The following is a 20,575-nucleotide window of genomic DNA, read 5'->3' as shown; positions in this document are numbered from 1 at the left end:
AGCTGTTAGTGTCTTAACGACCGTTCCACAGGTGCATGTTTATTAATTGTTTATGTTTCATTGAACAAGCATGGGAAACAGTGTTTAAACCCTTTATTATGAAGATCTGTGAAGTTATTGGGAATTATCTTTGAAAGACAGGGTCCTGAAAAAGGGACGTTTCTTTTTTTGCTGAGTTTATATGCCAGCCCAATGGTGAGGCACAGGGAGTTTTAGGAATGCCATATGTCCATTACCACACACTGAACTGCACACAAACACACACACCCAGTCAATCTTAGATCACACAGACACAGATCACATATCATCAATAGGTAAACCACAAAGGAAAAACAAAGAAATGAGCGTGTGTTGTGTTTGTGTCTTGTTATTGTACATGGGGCGTTCCCCAGAGGAGAAACAAACAGACAGGTTAGTGTGTGTGTTATCTTTCGAATCATCAGGGTCTCTGGAGGCTAACAAGAGGGAGCACTTTGAAAAGTCAATACGAATAGGTCATATCCCTTCCCTGAAGAGGGGCTATTAGCTTCTGTTACTGGGGGGTGGGGGGTGGGGGTGGGGGGGTAGCAGCACTCAATTCCACTGCATTAAGCGCTCATAAATTCAATAACACTCACCGAGTCAAACCAATCCCCACAGAAAAACTAAAATCAACGCCACCAGCTGCAGATCCATCTATGAGCACAGAATATATTAAACCAATGAGACAAAAAAAGCTACATTTGTATGTTGAGAGGCAATCCTCTTTTTTGGGACAATCTGCCTCTGTGGAGGGCCTCCTCTGGCATATACTGTATAACCCTCCCTGTCACTGAGGCAGTGAGTTCAGAGAGGGCACTCTATTTTACTCAATGGCAGCAGATCCTATAGATAGATAGATTCTCCTTTAGAAAGCTGTATGGAAAGACTGGGAGACTGCGTAGGGTAGGCGCTAGGTAGTGATACTATGTCTGGCTGGGGTGGTATGTGACGTACTCCCCCCCCCCTCTCTCTGTGTGTTGCAGGTCCCTAGCCCTGGGGCAGCAGTACTCGTCTCTGGGCTCCCAACCCATTCTGTGCGGCTCCATCCCTGGCCTGGTGCCCAAGCAGCTGCGCTTCTGTCGCAACTACATCGAGATCATGCCCAGCGTGGCTGAGGGCGTGAAGCTGGGCATCCAGGAGTGCCAGCACCAGTTCAGGGGCCGGCGTTGGAACTGTACCACCATCAAGGACAACTTAGCCATCTTCGGCCCTGTGCTGGACAAAGGTAGGCTTCTTACTGTAACAAATATACTCCTCTCCCCAATGCCTGTATACTGCTAATGGAGGTATTTATGCGGGATATAATTTATATATTTTTGGGGGATATATGAATGACAGCCAAGTATCATATAAAACATATAAAAAACGAATTGATGTACAACAAGAATGAAATTGGACTCCTCTGTAAAAGATGAGATAATCTGACTTCAGCAGGGGTTTGCAGGTTCTAGGGGGTTTGCAGGTTCAACTCTTTCTCATAGTGGTGATAAAAACATTAAAGGACATGTCAGTGAGAAAACGGGAAACAAAGAATGTAAACAAGTGTGAGGAAAGTACAGCAAGCTGACATAGGAATAGAAGAACCCGTTACTCTGCAGCTGAGCACTGCCTGTCCCCTGTGCTCCGGCTGACAAATGACTCACAGGGGAATAACAGTAATATACACCTTTCCTTACTGCAGTGAGAAATGAGCGCCGATACAAGGAGGGACACATTACTCAACGTCCATCCATCGCTCTACCTTCAACATCGCGTCTTCTGAGTTTGTGTGTCTCCTTCTGCGTTTCCCAACCTTGTTGCCGTTTTTAGACAATGAAAGAAGGTTAGTCAGTGTTGTGAATCTCGCAAGATTAGCTCGCACAATTCAATTTGATACGCATTTGTTACAGTTGACCCACTGGAGATCATCTATCGGGCTTTTCACACTAAATACTAATCATCAACGGTCTTAACACTGACTGGTTGCTTTAAACAATCTGAATCAAAAACACAGAACGCACAGAAACAGAACTCGGGGGTGCTCGGAGTAGGCCATGAAATCCCTAATGATGAAGATGGGGGTTTTTGAGTTGTGGAGTGAGGCTGCTGATTGGAAATGAATTAGCCTGTGTGTCAGAGTGGAAGGGATCTGGGCAGGAATGGGCAGTGTGAACCTCCCTCGCTCTCCTCAATAAAATAAATAAAAAGGGAGAGGGGAGGCCAAATGAGATTACAGGCAATAGAAAAGGGCTGGGGGGGGGCTCAGCTCAACCCCTACTGTGCATGAAGACCAGTGCGCGCCTCACACAGCCCGGCTCCCACGGACGCTCCATTCACACGCCCTTTTGACTCTGTCATGAAAACAGGCTGAAAGGGAATCTCCCAACCTACCCCGGGCCGGCACGTTGGGGTGAAGTGGAAGGAAGGCAGGGGGTGCTGGCGAGGGAGGGGGGGGCAGCCTGAGTCGGAGTGACGGGCAAGGGGTTGGCGAGGAGGGAAGGGGCCCCAGACCAGGGTGGCTATACCAGTCCACCACCACCTTAACCACTATGGGGGGAAATGGAGGGTGGAGGTGGTGGTGGTATTGGAGGATGGTGTTTCAGGGTGGTGGCAGAGGGAGGGTGTGGGGGGGGGGTTGTTAAGGGAATGCCAGCTCTGGGCAGAGCGGAGTTGTGGGGGCGCGAGTCGCTGGGCCCTTTGTGTGGGTAATACAGTGTGACACAAGGGAAACAAAGGCGGATTGATGGGCCCAGCAGGTAGCAGGAGCAGCGCTAGCCTTGGCTGACAACCAGAGCTCCAGGGGCCCACAGCTCACAGGCCCCTGTTGTGGAGAGCCCAGCAGGGCTTGCCAGGGTAGCTGGGACTCCCAGTCGCCTCCCAACCAGAGGTGTGTGTGATCCAATCAAACAAACATTCACAGGTTTTAGCACAAAAATGTTGCTTTATAGCTGTTTACTTAGAATGAAGCACACTGGGGGGGGGGATGTAGATTGTGGACACTTGAGACAATTACTTTAGTCATGGTTTTGTGACTATATATTTACAAGATGTATGAACTGATTAGATAATGTGCGACATGCTTTCATGTAGATAAGAGGTGATGGTTAATGGTAATCTAGTGACTTAATACGTTTCCACTTCCCTGGATTTCCCATCAGAGCAGCCATATGACCTCTCACCCTATTATGAACTTATGACCCTACTCAGCCGTTCACATGAAGGTTTCATTCAAACAAAGGATGTGTAACTTAAAATGCTAAAATCAAAACAAAAACAAAAAAACGGGTAACCTCATGAAAGGCTGTGAACGCTAATTAACTTTATGAACGCATGAAATGTCCCCTGGCAACCCAGACTACACCTTTTGCGATTATGATTCTCTCTGTTTAATGCAAATCAGCACTACAAAGACTTGTAGATCGGCTTACACTGTAGAGTAACTAACTTCCCTGCAGGTATGTAGCAGAGAACACTACTAACTACAGTCAGTTTTAGGGGGGCTAGGCCTCCCTAGATTTAACAGTGAATCCATTGCGGAGTAGGCCCTCCCCTTACCCTCCGGGTTTGCGTGTGTGTGTGTGCGTGCGTGTGTCCCTGCCTGTGTGTGTGCAGTCTGAGGTGGTGCAGCAGAGAAATGGATGAGCCCACAGTAAGTGTGCTGTGATTGCGAAACAATGGTGTCTGGTTACATAATAAGCTGTTGCGCTCAAAGGAGGCGTAAGTCCATCTCTCAGCACAAACACAGCAGATGCCCTGCTCAGTTTCTACCCAGAGGCCCTGTGGGCTCTGACAGAGGGAGGGGAGGAGAGGGGGGGATGACAACATTCCTGAAACACTATCCAGATGCAAAACGGCACACCTCAGGGATGACAGGAGGTCACCGAGATCTCACTGAGCATTAGGCCCGACTGACACCAGCCACAATAGGTTGATGTCACAGCCAGGGGACATGTCGGAGCTGTGAAGGGAACGGCACCTCCATACCTTCAGGCTCTGATCAGGCCCTACACCCAAACAAGGGCACTGCGTTCATCCACCACTGGCCTGCTGGCCCCCCTACCTCTGAGGAAGCACAGTTCCCGCTCAGCCCAGTCAAAACGGTTCGCTGCTCTGGCACCCCAATGGTGGAACAAGCTCCCTCACGACGCCAGGACAGCGGAGTCAATCACCACCTTCCGGAGACACCTGAAACCCCACCTCTTTAAGGAATACCTAGGATAGGATAAAGTAATCCTTCTAACCCCCCCCCCCCTTAAAAGATTTAGATGCACTATTGTAAAGTGGTTGTTCCACTGGATATCATAAGGTGAATGCACCATTTTGTAAGTCGCTCTGGATAAGAGCGTCTGCTAAATGACTTAAATGTAAATGTAATGTCTACTGTAGCCATCACCACGACGTGTTCCAAAAATCATAGGTAGGTGAAGTTAAGTTGAGAGTCAAGAGAATTTCACCGTGTTTACTAAACTGGTCAGAGCCTATTGTTTTAACTCCTCTCACGGACTTTTCTCAGATTTTTTGGTATTTATTCTTGCAGTATCCTTTTCATTGAAGCTGGCAGCAGTGAAACTTGCTGCGTTATGATGTGGCACTAAAGATTGATCCATTTAATATACTCTCATCTTTTTCTCTCTAGCGACCAGAGAGTCGGCGTTTGTCCACGCCGTCGCCTCAGCAGGGGTGGCGTTTGCTGTGACTCGGTCCTGCGCCGAGGGCACGTCCACCATGTGTGGCTGTGACTCCCACCACAAGGGTCCCCCGGGGGAGGGCTGGAAGTGGGGCGGCTGCAGCGAGGACGCTGAGTTCGGGGTGCTGGTGTCCAGAGAGTTTGCCGATGCCAGAGAGAACCGCCCTGACGCGCGCTCTGCTATGAATCGGCACAACAACGAAGCAGGACGCACGGTAAATAGGCCCAGACTGAGGATTTACTGTACTGCACAACACGCTAGTACACGCTATACAGTTAACTATACAACTGTTGGTAACACAAAGCCATGCACGTAATGGAAATACACATATGTACCACAGTTTACTACACAGCCAAGCGGGATGCAGTGTATAAACTTAAGTACATTCAGTACACATATATCAGTAGATAATGATACAGGACACACCCTGAACACACCCAGGCCTGTAACTAAAGAAAGATAAAAAGCACAGTAGCAAAAATACAATGAACAAAGATCTGCTTGTTTGGCAATCGGATGGAATTATCCACAGTAAACATTACAGTACCAGATTACTAATTCTATGACAGAAAGGATTTTGGTATTTGACTTAAGTTCAGTCCACATTTCTGCGAGTTTCTGCCTGAAAAGTAGCACTTCAACTTGAATGATTGGGTAATTATCTGATGTATAAAAAAAAAAAAAGCCCTTGCCTTTCATGCCTCCAATCCTAACTGAAATTCCCTGAGAGACAAATAACCAGAGTTAGTGTGAGGGGGAAGAGAAGGGAATCAGCTCGGACTTAAACCATCACTCGCTGCTGTCATTGCTCACTGCAATATCTGGTGAGCTACTCCTCACCGACATGCTGAGGGGCAATTGGAGAGACCACACGGCAACAAGACAGTCCTTTGATCTGACTAGACAGGAGCAGGGAGACCACAGGAGCTGCAAAATGGCAGGCAGCCCAGTCAGGACCCCTTTCTCTCTCTCAACCCTGATCCCAGCCGCCCCACCTGGCCCTCTCACGCTCCGTTGTTTACCTCGGGGCCCCTGGGAGATGCCAGGGGCCTGACAAGCCCAGGACATGATGTCAGAACTAAGAACCTTTCCACCCCTCACCGCCCCCTCTCGCCCAAAGGTGCCACAAACACCTGCCTTCCGCCGCAGCTGGGGGAATTCTGCAGCTAAATATAGTTGGGAAAACAAATCTAAACAAAGGTGGAGAGCCAGCCGCTTTGCTGACGTAAACGCAGTGACTTCAGAATGAATTAGCGGCTGCACGCTACAAATGCCTGCCTCTGTTTCACAGCTGCCTGAGCCACACCTGTAGACCCAGCCAAGTAGCATGTTGTTCTCAACCTACAGGTTGGTACTCGGTAGTTACTAGTCAGGTTATTGATAAGAATAGTTGTTCGAAAATGGGCTGTCTGGTGATAGACTAAACAATGAGGGCGATAGACAAAACAAACATGCCCCTAGACTAAACAAACTGACACCCAGACTAAACAAATCACCATCAGACAGAATGTGTTATATTGACAAGCTACCAATCACATTTACTGTACACTGTGGTGAATTCCTCTCTGTTTCTTTTTCTCTCAGACCATCCTGGACCACATGCACCTGCGCTGTAAATGCCATGGCCTGTCGGGCAGCTGTGAGGTGAAAACATGCTGGTGGGCGCAGCCCGACTTCCGCATGCTGGGCGACTACCTGAAGGACAAGTACGACAGCGCCTCGGAGATGGTGGTGGAGAAGCACCGCGAGTCGCGCGGCTGGGTGGAGACGCTGCGTGCCAAGTACGCCTTCTTCAAGCACCCCACGGAGCGCGACCTGGTCTACTACGAGGGCTCACCCAACTTCTGCGAGCCCAACCCGGAGACGGGCTCATTCGGCACGCGCGACCGCTCCTGCAATGTGTCCTCGCACGGCATCGAGGGCTGCGACCTGCTCTGCTGCGGCAGGGGCCACAACACTCGGACTGAGAAGCGCAAGGAGAAGTGCCACTGCATCTTCCACTGGTGCTGCTACGTCAGCTGCCAGGAGTGTGTGCGCGTCTACGATGTGCACACGTGCAAGTGAGAGCCTGTGCGCTCGCTCGGACAGAATGATGGACCACAGCGGCCATCGCAGACACACTGCAGTCATCGCATGCATACAGACTTAAGTACAGACAGACACCAATGGGGAATGGCATTTCTGTACTGGAACTCTATACTTCTGGACCCTTGTAATACAAATGTCCCTCATATCCTTCTTCCAAGCCCTGCATCCTCCATATGGGATGGCCACATTTCCACTGGAACAATCTCAGTCAGTTTGACCAGTTCCCATTCCTGCAGTATTGGGCCATGACCCCTTCTTTATTTATTCCCCCCCCACACACACACACACACGGCTGTGGTACCGAACGTGAAATCATTGCAGTAACCGATGACTTTCCAGACCATTGCTATCGAATGGACATCTTTTTAACTAACACCTGATTTCACCAGTCAATCACCTGGCTGGTCAACTAAAGCAGTTCCCCAACGTCACTCCTCAATCCAAACAGTACTGAACACACGGCGGCAGCCCAGGAACCTACCACTTTTAACTACTGAGCGGGCTGTTACTGGACCCTGCCCTAAACTAAGCTACTGAGCTGATGAAATCTCCACTTTCCCAACCCCTGTACTGATACTGAACTGCAGCAGTCACCTAGCTGAGGTGCCTGGAAGATGTGCTAGAGCGTGATTTTATAGCCCCACATTTCTGAAATATTAGCAATGGGCCGGGACTGGAGGTGGTATGCAGGAAGGGACATGTGCTCGAAACAAACATGCTTGTTTCCACTCACGGACATTTCTGTACATGTATGCACTATTCAGCTGTACACGAACTGTCTGGAAGAGGTGAAACCTTAGCAATTGTCATTTATGAGAGCAAATGCATTCTTCTTGTTGATCTCATTCAGATCAGATACACTTTTCTGGAATTTCCCTTACAGTATTTGAGGAAATTATAATATGTCATATAGAAGAAAACATTCACAACAAACAGGTAGAGGGTTCAGGTTTAAAAGATCGTACTTCATTGGATTAACATTGAATTCATGCATCACCAGGTCATTTTGCACTTGCAATAGGCCCAATGCTAATTAATAATTATACTAACAGCAGGTCATACTACAACAATGAGATAATTATATCTAACACACCGAAGGTCCATTTCATTAGGTTCCTCATAGTGCTGTGAAGTCCTTGTTCTAAGCTAAACCCTACTCACCAGTGAAATGTGATGACAAGTGGAGAAAGTAGAAAGTGTCAAGTCTTCAATAGCCCCCTTTCCTCATCTCCTTCCCTTAATTGCCACTGATGTGAAATGTCTTAACAATAGAAGCAATATGTTGGAAACTTGTTCAGAGACTACGTGTCTGTGGGAAACAAATGGAGGAGACAAGGGTAAGAAGGTTATGTAGCCTATTGGGATACAGCTGATGTGAGCGAAAGTGTGTTTGTGCTGACTGCCAGTGACAGGGGTATGAGGGTTAGGGGGAGGGATGGCAGGCACGTGGGATAAACTGTGAGAGGTTTCCACACATGTTCTGACAGTCCTACGTGCTTCCTATTCATTATATTTAACAACAAAAATACAATTTACCCAGGTAGTATAGGCTCCTCTCTGTGACATACGGTAGCTTAGCAACTGCGTCCCCCTCTAAAAAGCCCTCCCTACCAGGGCACTTTGTCGTTCCTTCCTTTCCTGCCCGCTATATCCAAAGTTTTGTACAAAGGTTTTAAAGTTAATAATTCCCTTTTTATTTTATAATCTGAAAATGTGTTTTTATAAATATTATTTATTATACAATGTGTATATATCTGAACTAAGATTATATATTTGAAGAACAAATTACTGTCTCGTGCTTTTGCTTATTAGCCAGAGGTTCTTTTCTAATCATTTCAGTTTGTAAGCATTGATTCCTCTACATTTCCTTACCAAATCACGTATATAGACATTGCACATAACACTTTTGAACTCATTTTTAAAGGGCAAGCTGCGATGGTGTTCCAAACTGTCATAGACAGTTATCCATGCTTAATAAATAGTCCGATCCTCACTTTAAACTCAAAATAATGTCTCAATCTGCTCTAGAACTCTGTGAAACGTCTGCAATTTGTCTCGATCAAGTTCATTTCTCCCTGATAAAATCTATAGGTGAACGACAAGTGCATCTGCATCATCAATCAATAATATATATATATACACACACACAATTAGAAAAGTACTGTACGAAATGTTCATGTGTCCAATTTTATTGCGATAATACAGCGTTCAAGACTTCATTACAAATAGATTTTGTGAAGAAAAAAAAAAGCACACTGGTCACTGCAAATAATGTATACATCTGGTTGATATATCCATACATTTACACTTGAATTGTGTTTATCTGAAACAAACCTGCATAGTGTACTTCTGTATAAAATGGCAGTGTGTTAGGCATGCACACGGACGGTGGGAGGCGTGCTATAATGTCTAATGTTGACATTATCTCTTGTATTTTAGGGGGCATATAGCCTTTATACAGAACAGTGTACTGAGACTCTATTGTGTATCAGGACTAGGAGGTAGAGATAAGGCCCGTGGGTTATAACAGTGTAGTGCCATCCTGAAACAGAACCACATCTCTCCTGTTCTACAAGGCAGACACTTTCTGGCTAAGATGTTGTTTCTGTTAGCTACACAGGCTGAACGACTGCTCACACACACCGCAGAAATACTGAGAGAGGACCACCAGTAATGGCAAAGAGTAACACCGATATGCTTTAAACCTAGTATACCTCCACTTATCCTCCCTCTCCTCTTGTCCACAAAGAAACAGCACAGCCATCCACCAGCAGGCAAAGGCACAACAGAGGGTCTCCAGAGAACAGCATGATACAGAAACAATTTCAACAGGAACATCAGGCGTGCGTGCATGGTTGGGGGAGGGTTCCCTTATAAAATGGTCTTGTCTGAAAATGGATCACTTTTTCCAGTTACGATCTAATCAATATTTAGTAACATGATTAAGTATCCATGACAATTATTCATAAAACAAAGAGTCAAAAATGAAAACATAATAAAAACCAAAGTGAGCAGAGCTAAGAGTAAAGGCTTGGAACCATCATTTCCTGGAATGATTCGAGATCTAGGCGCGTAATATCGAACACACAATAGGTCATAGGTCATCGTATACACGTTTGTGCTTACACTTTCCTCATCTAATACCTACTGAGTTATAAACATACAACCACCTTATTTTTGCTTTTTATACATAAAATCCCACGGAGTGCTAGCAGCACAGATCACAACACTTTGGATGCGTCTCTAATGGCACCCTATTCAGTGCACTTATTTTGACCAGGACCTATAGAGCTCTGGTCAAAAAGCAGTGCACTATATAGGGAATAGTGTGCCATATGAATCATAAATAAAAATTGTACACAGAACAAGTGCTTAATTCTCACTTAAATTTACACACACAGAGAGGTTGTGTTGATGAGGAAGAGGCTGGGTCAATTGGGGTTGCCATGGAAACACGAGGTACAGAGATTACACAGGGAGCGTTGGGGATGGACAGCACCCAGGCTTCCGCTCCTCAGCCACTGAGGGTAAAAGTGAGAGGGAGTTAGAAGAGAAAGAATCTGCATATTTTTTGGTTCCAACCCTACACTAACACACCCCATGCTCTACGCTTTGTTCAAGTACTTACTGGGAGAGGCAGCTACTGCTGGGCAATGCAGCTCCACCATGGACTTAGATGGGTACAGAACCCAACCTGTGGGGAGCAAGGAGACATACATTCATTCAATCCGTCAACCAACAACGAACCAAACAAGAACAAGGTGGTGTGAGGGGACGGAACAGAAGAGTGTTCTACTTACGCTGCCTGTTCTCTCAGCAGGGTAAGGAACTTACTAACTCTGTATTCAGGATCCATCTGGAAGACACACAAACACACATGCTTGTTAGCGCTCTTTGGGCATGTGCCCATCTTTGCCTACATGTTCTATATAACCTCCGTTCCAACAACTTGTTTAAAAGTAGACTGCAGATGTTTCTCAGTGGGCCTGGGGCCAGCACAGCACAGGTGCCTGCAGGGCTGTCTGTAATTTGCTGGGAAGGTTTGAGCGGGCGGGCTTGGAGGGAAGTGGATCAACTGTAGGGCGACAGGAGGGAGTGATACATCTGGCAATCTGAATAGTCGCAGCATGGAGAGTGGGTCTTATGCCTGGCTAACCGAGGGGGAGAACCAGCTCACAGAGAGAGACAGAGAGAGAGAGAGACAGACAGAGACAGACAACGCAAAATGCATGGTAGCACTCAACTACGGTTATCTTGACTATGGGTTAGATATGAGATGTATATGACTGGCCTCAACACGATTAGCTGTGTTCCATGAAAGAAGTGGAAAGTCATACATTACATGTAAAAGGTATAAACTGCCAAAATAAAGAAAACACTTGAGGAGTTAGGGATCTGAGAAGTTAGGAATACAAAGTTGGGCTCACGAGAGGCACAGCATTCTAAAGACACTGCATCTCAGTACTAAAGGCATCACTACAGACTCTGGTTCGATTACAGGCTGTATCACAACCGGCTGTGATTGGGAGTCCCATAGGGCGGCGCACAATTGGCCCAGCGTCATTAGGGTTTGGCCTGGGTAGGCCGTCATTGTAAATAAGAATTTGTTCTTAACCGACTTGCCTAGTTAAATAAAGGTTAAATAAAAGTATATTGAAAGGAAGGTGCTTCCACAGGTGTGGTTAATTAAGCAATCAACATCCCATCATGCTTTGGGCCATGTATGAAAATTGCCAGTTGCCCATTATTATGGGCTACCACAGCTAGAAGAGATCTCAGTGACTTTGAAAGAGGGGTCTCAAAGGAGCATAGGGGGTTTAAAGTGTTTGTGTCTCAGTCACCAGATCTCAACTCAATTGAACACTTATGGGAGATTCTGGAGCAGCGCCTGAGACAGCATTTTCCACCACCATCAACAAAGCAACAAATTATTTTCTAGTGGAAGAACAATGTCGCATCCTTCCAAAAGTGTTCCAGACACTTGTAGAATCTATGCCAAGGCACATTGAAGCTGTTCTGGTGGCCCAACACCCTATTAAGACGCTTTATGTTGGCGTTTCCTTACATTTTGGCAGTTACCTGTACATTTCCAGTGGTGGCAAATAAGGCCCTCGTGTTCATGCCTTCTATTGAGTAAAGAGGTTTTGAAAAGGTAGGATTGGGCAAGAAAGGTTATGCAATAACCTGACATAAATTTTCTTTTGAATTGCCCGTAGGGTTGTTTCTGGACCGGGCCTAAGAGAGTAACAACCCTCACAACAGTAGATAAGACCTTTCCCAGGCGCCACGTGGTGTTTGCGTGTGGCTAGCATTCCTCTACAATTCACAGCATGTGAGCACATAAGACGGGGGAAGTATGCGGAGAACGGTCGGGAAAGTACAGCGATGACATTATTGGGGCTCACCACACAAATCATTGTTGAATCCAAACTGGTTTTAATTAAAAAGGTCGTAATTAATGGCGGTTTGTTTTGACTGAAACCAGACGAGAATCCATCACTCCCCAGACTGCGGTTGTCTAGGCCAAGGTTCTCCAACTCCTCACTCTGGGAGAGCTAAAGGGTGTGTGCAGGCTTTTGTTCCAGCACAGCAGTAACACACCTGAACCCACTAACCGTGGTCCAGATTGAAGGAGGTGATTATTTGATGGTTAGTGCTGGGCTGAAACATGTCAACTAAACAGGGTGCGTCTCTCTCACCTGAACGGCCATTTCGATAAGCATCGTCAGCTTCTTGATGCCGATCCACACCCCTTGGCCCTTCACCGCCTTGGCAATGTCTGCCCGCTCCTTCTCCTGGAAACTACCTAGCATCTACAACAGACAGAAAAGCAGTTTGAAAAACTCACGACAAATGCATCGCTACTTATCACCATCCCAACTTCAAAATTGGAGAGTGAGGCACATACATTCCCGTGTCTGTTGCCTGTGTGTGCATGTCTGCGCGTGTGTGTGTCCGTATGCCTACCTCCAGGGCCTCGACCAGCTGCTCTCCTCTAGAGATGTTGGGGATGTGGATGGTGGTACTAAAGGCGTCCAGCATCTCCATCTCCTGCAGCACGTCCTTCCTGCTGGTGGTGCCGATGATCAGCAGCTTACGGCCCTGTGTTGGGGGGGGAAACATGACGCAGAGACAAACGATGGAGATGGATATTTAGCTCAGGGACAGATAGGACATCCTGTAAAAAAATAAAAATATTAAATGACGTGCGGAAGTGTATAAAACCCTCATCCAACAGCATGCTGCACAGCATCAAAATATAGAAAAAGGTATGGGGACATGTGTAAGGGTAAGGTGGGTTCAACTACTCCCGTATATGAGCCTTGTGCCCATTTCTAAAGCTTCTGCTCAGTCTCTGTCTCTCTCTCTCTCTCAGTGGTGGACCACATCTACCTAGCTTCTCTAGTCTAGTTGACTCAATCAGGGAAGTGGCCCGTTTCTTTCCCCAGAGGCCCTGGTCGCTCAGTCAGGGCCAGAGGAGAGGAGAGAGGGGGATTATGGGCCGTCTGCCCCCCCATGGTGCGGAGGGGGTGTTTCCCTGCATGCAGATGAGGTGCCACACAGGCGGCGGTGCTGCCAGGTCCCCCCGGCTCTCTCACAGAGCCCATTCTCTTCCGTTGTCTCCTCCCCCCCCACCTCGAGAGGCAGGCCTCCCCCTAGCCCGGGCTCCCCGCTGGGCCTGGAGCTTTACAACCCTGGAGAAACAGCCCCGGCTCCCATTCACACCAAGCATAACAGCCTGCCCAGACCAATACATTATCACAAACACATCTATACTGCCATATACTCCCTTACATAGACACATCCAGGAGAAACAGCTCAGCTCCCATTCACACCCAGCACAAAACAGCCTGACCAAAACACTCTCGTACACATTAAACACATTTACAGCTGAACGTAGCCTAGACTAGGGCCCTACCGCCTAAAATGCCATAGAGGCCTGGCGGCTATATTTAGGAGACAAAGCTCACATGAACACGCACAGTCGTAAAGCTATATATACGATCACACAACTAGGAAACACTTTTTGATTCACTCCGCATGGAAACGACTGGGACCATAGGCATGATCTGCTGCCATCTTTCTGCCACTGTCAAAATAACAACTGGAGCATGAGCACAGAAAATGTAAAATGCTAAAGAGTAACCACACACGCACGCATTCAAGAAGAGCCGCAGCCCACAGAACACTCACCTTGGGAGGGGGTTTCTTGAGGAGGACCAGCAGAGCTTGAAGGACCAGGTTTGAGAAACGAGGGCCAATCGGGACATAGTCTGAGAACAAGGACACTCATAAATTCTCCCATATTTCTTTTAGGCTGCGTATGTATGTAATAATGTATAATACATCATTATGCTTAAATATATTTTTCAGCATATAATGCCAAATGTGGTCAAATAACTAACTTGATTTTATAGATCTTTACTTGACCATCTTCATTGTAGGAGTTCTACCCTCTGCAGAAACGGTGCAATAACCCCTTGTATTGAAGCTCTAGCTATTTCATTTATAATAGTATTACATTTTCAATGAAAGACGATTTTAAAATGAGCAGCACGAACCTTATACACTTTCAAGCTACACACAACTCTCGACACCTGCCACAGTATTGTAGATGCATAAAACGTACATACGGCACTTCTTAGCTGGTTATGGCAGGGTTATCAGAAAGGGAATGGTTTTTAGCTGGTTTGGCAGGGTTATCGGAAGGGGAATGGTGTTTTTAGCTGGTTTGGCAGGGTTATCAGAAGGGGAATGGTGTTTTTAGCTGGTTATGGCAGGGTTATCAGAAGGGGAATGGTGTTTTTAGCTGGTTTGGCAGGGTTATCAGAAGGAGAATGGTGTTTTTAGCTGGTTATGGCAGGGTTATCAGAAGGGGAATGGTGTTTTTAGCTGGTTATGGCAGGGTTATCAGAAGGGGAATGGTGTTTTTAGCTGGTTATGGCAGGGTTATCAGAAGGGGAATGGTTTTTAGCTGGTTATGGCAGGGTTATCAGAAGGGGAATGGTGTTTTTAGCTGGTTTGGCAGGGTTATCAGAAGGGGAATGGTTTTTAGCTGGTTTGGCAGGGTTATCGGAAGGGGAATGGTGTTTTTAGCTGGTTATGGCAGGGTTATCAGAAGGGGAATGGTTTTTAGCTGGTTATGGCAGGGTTATCAGAAGGGGAATGGTGTTTTTAGCTGGTTTGGCAGGGTTATCAGAAGGGGAATGTTTTTTAGCTGGTTTGGCAGGGTTATCGGAAGGGGAATGGTGTTTTTAGCTGGTTTGGCAGGGTTATCAGAAGGGGAATGGTGTTTTTAGCTGGTTATGGCAGGGTTATCAGAAGGGGAATGGTGTTTTTAGCTGGTTTGGCAGGGTTATCAGAAGGGGAATGGTTTTTAGCTGGTTTGGCAGGGTTATCGGAAGGGGAATGGTGTTTTTAGCTGGTTATGGCAGGGTTATCAGAAGGGGAATGGTTTTTAGCTGGTTATGGCAGGGTTATCAGAAGGGGAATGGTGTTTTTAGCTGGTTTGGCAGGGTTATCAGAAAGGGAATGGTTTTTAGCTGGTTTGGCAGGGTTATCGGAAGGGGAATGGTGTTTTTAGCTGGTTTGGCAGGGTTATCAGAAAGGGAATGGTTTTTAGCTGGTTTGGCAGGGTTATCGGAAGGGGAATGGTGTTTTTAGCTGGTTTGGCAGGGTTATCAGAAGGGGAATGGTTTTTAGCTGGTTATGGCAGGGTTATCAGAAGGGGAATGGTTTTTAGCTGGTTATGGCAGGGTTATCAGAAGGGGAATGGTGTTTTTAGCTGGTTTGGCAGGGTTATCGGAAGGGGAATGGTGTTTTTAGCTGGTTATGGCAGGGTTATCAGAAGGGGAATGGTTTTTAGCTGGTTTGGCAGGGTTATCAGAAGGGGAATGGTGTTTTTAGCTGGTTTGGCAGGGTTATCGGAAGGGGAATGGTGTTTTTAGCTGGTTTGGCAGGGTTATCAGAAGGGGAATGGTTTTTAGCTGGTTTGGCAGGGTTATCGGAAGGGGAATGGTGTTTTTAGCTGGTTTGGCAGGGTTATCAGAAGGGGAATGGTTTTTAGCTGGTTATGGCAGGGTTATCGGAAGGGGAATGGTGTTTTTAGCTGGTTATGGCAGGGTTATCAGAAGGGGAATGGTTTTTAGCTGGTTTGGCAGGGTTATCAGAAGGGGAATGGTGTTTTTAGCTGGTTATGGCAGGGTTATCAGAAGGGGAATGGTTTTTAGCTGGTTTGGCAGGGTTATCGGAAGGGGAATGGTGTTTTTAGCTGGTTTGGCAGGGTTATCAGAAGGGGAATGGTGTTTTTAGCTGGTTTGGCAGGGTTATCAGAAAGGGAATGGTTTTTAGCTGGTTTGGCAGGGTTATCGGAAGGGGAATGGTTTTTAGCTGGTTTGGCAGGGTTATCGGAAGGGGAATGGTTTTTAGCTGGTTATGGCAGGGTTATCAGAAGGGGAATGGTGTTTTTAGCTGGTTTGGCAGGGTTATCAGAAGGGGAATGGTTTTTAGCTGGTTATGGCAGGGTTATCGGAAGGGGAATGGTGTTTTTAGCTGGTTATGGCAGGGTTATCAGAAGGGGAATGGTTTTTAGCTGGTTTGGCAGGGTTATCAGAAGGGGAATGGTGTTTTTAGCTGGTTATGGCAGGGTTATCAGAAGGGGAATGGTTTTTAGCTGGTTTGGCAGGGTTATCGGAAGGGGAATGGTGTTTTTAGCTGGTTTGGCAGGGTTATCGGAAGGGGAATGGTGTTTTTAGCTGGTTTGGCAGGGTTATCAGAAGGGGAATGGTTTTTAGCTGGTTTGGCAGGGTTATCGGAAGGGGAATGGTGTTTTTAGCTGGTTTGGCAGGGTTATCGGAAGGGGAATGGTGTTTTTAGCTGGTTTGGCAGGGTTATCAGAAGGGGAATGGTGTTTTTAGCTGGTTTGGCAGGGTTATCAGAAGGGGAATGGTGTTTTTAGCTGGTTTGGCAGGGTTATCAGAAGGGGAATGTTTTTTAGCTGGTTTGGCAGGGTTATCGGAAGGGGAATGGTGTTTTTAGCTGGTTTGGCAGGGTTATCAGAAGGGGAATGGTGTTTTTAGCTGGTTTGGCAGGGTTATCAGAAGGGGAATGGTTTTTAGCTGGTTATGGCAGGGTTATCGGAAGGGGAATGGTGTTTTTAGCTGGTTATGGCAGGGTTATCAGAAGGGGAATGTTTTTTAGCTGGTTTGGCAGGGTTATCAGAAGGGGAATGGTGTTTTTAGCTGGTTTGGCAGGGTTATCAGAAGGGGAATGGTGTTTTTAGCTGGTTTGGCAGGGTTATCGGAAGGGGAATGGTTTTTAGCTGGTTATGGCAGGGTTATCGGAAGGGGAATGGTGTTTTTAGCTGGTTTGGCAGGGTTATCAGAAGGGGAATGGTGTTTTTAGCTGGTTATGGCAGGGTTATCAGAAGGAGAATGGTGTTTTTAGCTGGTTTGGCAGGGTTATCAGAAGGGGAATGTTTTTTAGCTGGTTATGGCAGGGTTATCGGAAGGGGAATGGTGTTTTTAGCTGGTTTGGCAGGGTTATCAGGAGAATGGTGTTTTTAGCTGGTCATGGGGCAGGGTTATCAGAAGGAGAAAGGTGTTTTTAGCTGGTCATGGGGCAAGGTTATCAGAAGGAGAAAGGTGTTTTTAGCTGGTCATGGGGCAGGGTTATCAGAAGGAGAAAGGTGTTTTTAGCTGGTCATGGGGCAAGGTTATCAGAAGGAGAAAGGTGTTTTTAGCTGGTCATGGGGCAAGGTTATCAGAAGGAGAAAGGTGTTTTTAGCTGGTCATGGGGCAAGGTTATCAGAAGGAGAATGGTGATTTTGCTTTATGAGCATTTTGTCCTCTGTTATAACCCTGAACTTAAAAGGATACTTAAAAAAGAAGAATGGTGTTACCACAATGCAAGCAGAACCTTACCCAGCAAGCGCTCAATGTCATCTACCACTACACAGCTCAGCTGGGACTTATAGGCATCTTCAAATATCTGGAACAAAGAGGGTTAAGAGGGGTGAAGACACAGGTACTGACACAGTGTGTGTGTGTGCGCACGTGTGTGTATCCCTTTCCTCACCTTCTTGATGGCCTGGCACTTAGCAATCTCGGAGTGGCCAATCATCTTGTCAGGAGAACAGATCTTTATAAAGGGGAACTGGGATTCCTCTGAGATCTTAGCTGCCAGAGCCGTCTTTCCACTGTTGGGGGGACCTAGGTGAGAGAGCATAGCATACTATACTAATACATATATATATATATATATACATACACATATATACACACACACACACACACACACACACACACACACACACACACACACACACACACACACACACACACACACACACACACACACACACACACACACACACACACACACACACACACACACACACACACACACACACACACACACATAAAAAAAAATCCATACTCCCCATAGCCGACGTGAGTAAGACCTTTAAACGGGTCAACATTCACAAGGCCACAGGGCCAGACAGATTACTAGGAGGTGTACTCCGAGCATGCGCTGACCAACTGGCAAGTGTCGCCACTGACAAAAGGTTCTACAGCTGCACCATCGAGAGCATCCTGACTGGTTGCGTCACTGCCTGGTATGGCAACTGGTCGGCCTCCGACCGCAAGGCACTACAGAGGGTAGTGCGTACGGCCCAGTACATCACTGGGGCCAAGCTTCCTGCCATCCAGGAACTCTATACCAGGCGGTGTCAGAGGAAGGCCCTAAAAGATGTCCAAGACTCCAGCCACACTAGTCATAGACTGTTCCCTCTGCTACCGCACAGCAAGCGGTAACGGAGCTAGGCCCAAAAGGCTTCTGAACAGCTAATTAAATGGCTACCCAGAGTATTTGCATTGCTCCCCCCCATCTTTTACGCTTCGCTCTGTTTATGATCTATGCATAGTCACTTTAAATCTACCTACATGTACATATTACCTCAACTAACCTGTGCCCCCAGTATATAGCCTCGCTATAGTTATTTTACTGCTGCACTTTAATTATTTGTTACTTTTATTTTTTACTTAAAACTGCATTGTTGGTTAAGGGCTTGTAAATAAGCATTTCACTGTATGGTTGTACTCGGCGCATGTGACAAATAAAATTTGATGGTATTTGTACTTAAGGAAATCTGAATAATATAGTTCATAGTTAAACGAGAGTTATTTCAAGGTAACGTCCCTTTTCGGAGTAAAGGAAAGAAAAATATATAGACTAAAATAGTATCAGTTGTTTGTGTCCTTGCTCATCTTTTTGTGTCTTGCACTAACCCCAGCATTTTATTACTAGCACGGACTTTGCCGATATCTGCTTCGTTGAGGTACGTTTCACTTAATTGCGTGGGAAATGTGCTCTACATATTAAATAACATTATTAATATGAGATATGGTGGACGTAACTAGCTACCTTAAAATAAACGCACCAAGTCGCTCAGGATAAGAACATCTGCTTATTTCAGTGTGTGTGTGTGTGTGTGTGAGTGAGTGAGTGAGTGAGTGAGTGAGTGAGTATGTGTGTCTTACCTTCCAGTAGCACAGACACCAGTGGTGTGCGGTCGCTGTTCTTGGTCTGCTGCACCAGCAGCTCCCCGTCATCCAGCACCGCTGTAACCGGGTCGCCCCACTTAATGATGCCATTCATGATGTAGCTGGCATAGTCCTCGGAGTTGGTACCAAAAGCCTGGCCGGGGAGAGAGAGAGAGAGACCGTCAGACCCATTAAATCCATTGCCTTAAAAAGGATCCCTTATTAAAATTGCTTCTTAGATACATCTGAAAATGCTAGCCAAGATTTATTGGCCAATTTCCTGCATATAGTAGACAACGGACATTGCCATCTACTCGATGTGATGATAGAACTGTTGAAAGTCTACCCAAACATTGGAAGAGGACTCTTGGATGTAGGCAAATGGTAAAGAGAGAGAAGGATGGAGAATGATAGAGAGACGAGGGAGGAAGGGGATCTACGCACAGGTTTGATGTCGTTGTCCAGCGAGGCCAGGAAGTCGTCTCTGTGGACCTTCAGATTCTCAGCCTTCTCTAGGTCCACCTCCACCGTGGCACTGGCCTGCAAGGGGACAGAGGACATGTCATTAGGACGATCCAATACAGATGGTTAATAGATGTTCAACTAACTATCAACAAACTGCTCGACTAACTTCAGCCCTGATCCTAGATGATTTATGGCACTGTGATGTCGAGGAGCGGCGACAAAATGACCCCAAATAAGTTAACGCTGTTCCAGCAAACTACTCATAGTATAGTACCGACCTTTATTTTGTCCTGTAATGATGCTGACGTGATGGCTTGGACTACTAGGTGTCACTGATCTAGCTTGGTCAAGTGGACGTTTACAACAGTCCACCTCCCTGGTCGACTCGATCAACTGAAACACTGTCGTTTAGCCCACTGCGAAGTGGGTACTGTTAGTGTGGAATCGTGTGTCTGTGGAAGCGAGGCTTAGAGAGTCCAGGAGTGTGTCTGCCCTAAGTGCTTTATCAGGTGAGGAGTCTCTCTGTCTCTCTCACATACACGGTCAGGTAAAGCAAGGTGCACGTCTGTTAAGTGGTCTGCAGCTCTCCACACTCTTGGCATCTATTGGAGGGCGATGACATGGACAGAGGGCTTACACAGGAGGAATGGCTGGAGCTTTCGCTCCCTCTCTGTCCTAGTCACTCGTTCTCTTCCTCCTCCTCCTCCTCCTCCCAGACGAGAGTTGTCAGACATTTCCGCTCTGAGGGAAGCACATTGTCTTATGACTAACTGCACAATACCTACGGTA

General features: G+C 46.6%; 2 protein-coding genes across 3 annotated transcripts in view; one reads left to right on the top strand and one right to left on the bottom strand.

The window, feature by feature from the left end:
* Window positions 1-9,050, top strand: part of LOC106589299 (proto-oncogene Wnt-3) — a 39,601-nt gene extending 30,551 nt beyond the window's left edge. For both annotated transcript variants that reach the window (XM_014179084.2, XM_014179085.2), the window contains exons 2-4: window positions 1,005-1,246; window positions 4,637-4,902; window positions 6,273-9,050. In XM_014179084.2, coding sequence (XP_014034559.1) covers window positions 1,005-1,246; window positions 4,637-4,902; window positions 6,273-6,752 — 988 coding nt within the window. In that variant the 3' untranslated portion in view covers window positions 6,753-9,050. The remainder of the gene's footprint in view (window positions 1-1,004; window positions 1,247-4,636; window positions 4,903-6,272) is intronic.
* Window positions 8,950-20,575, bottom strand: part of LOC106589298 (vesicle-fusing ATPase) — a 47,320-nt gene continuing 35,694 nt past the window's right edge. Inside the window, exons 13-22 of the mRNA XM_014179080.2 lie at window positions 19,766-19,861; window positions 19,319-19,475; window positions 17,853-17,986; window positions 17,699-17,765; window positions 13,971-14,050; window positions 12,744-12,878; window positions 12,476-12,589; window positions 10,577-10,632; window positions 10,405-10,470; window positions 8,950-10,297 (exon numbers count right to left, since the gene is read on the bottom strand). Of these exons, the coding sequence (XP_014034555.1) occupies window positions 10,449-10,470; window positions 10,577-10,632; window positions 12,476-12,589; window positions 12,744-12,878; window positions 13,971-14,050; window positions 17,699-17,765; window positions 17,853-17,986; window positions 19,319-19,475; window positions 19,766-19,861 (861 nt within the window). The 3' untranslated portion in view covers window positions 8,950-10,297; window positions 10,405-10,448. The remainder of the gene's footprint in view (window positions 10,298-10,404; window positions 10,471-10,576; window positions 10,633-12,475; window positions 12,590-12,743; window positions 12,879-13,970; window positions 14,051-17,698; window positions 17,766-17,852; window positions 17,987-19,318; window positions 19,476-19,765; window positions 19,862-20,575) is intronic.

This window comes from Salmo salar, chromosome ssa28 (assembly GCF_905237065.1).
Source record: "Salmo salar chromosome ssa28, Ssal_v3.1, whole genome shotgun sequence".
Taxonomy (NCBI): domain Eukaryota; kingdom Metazoa; phylum Chordata; class Actinopteri; order Salmoniformes; family Salmonidae; genus Salmo; species Salmo salar.
The sequence above is the reverse complement of the archived record's forward strand: the minus strand, read 5'-3'. Positions and strand labels throughout refer to the sequence as shown.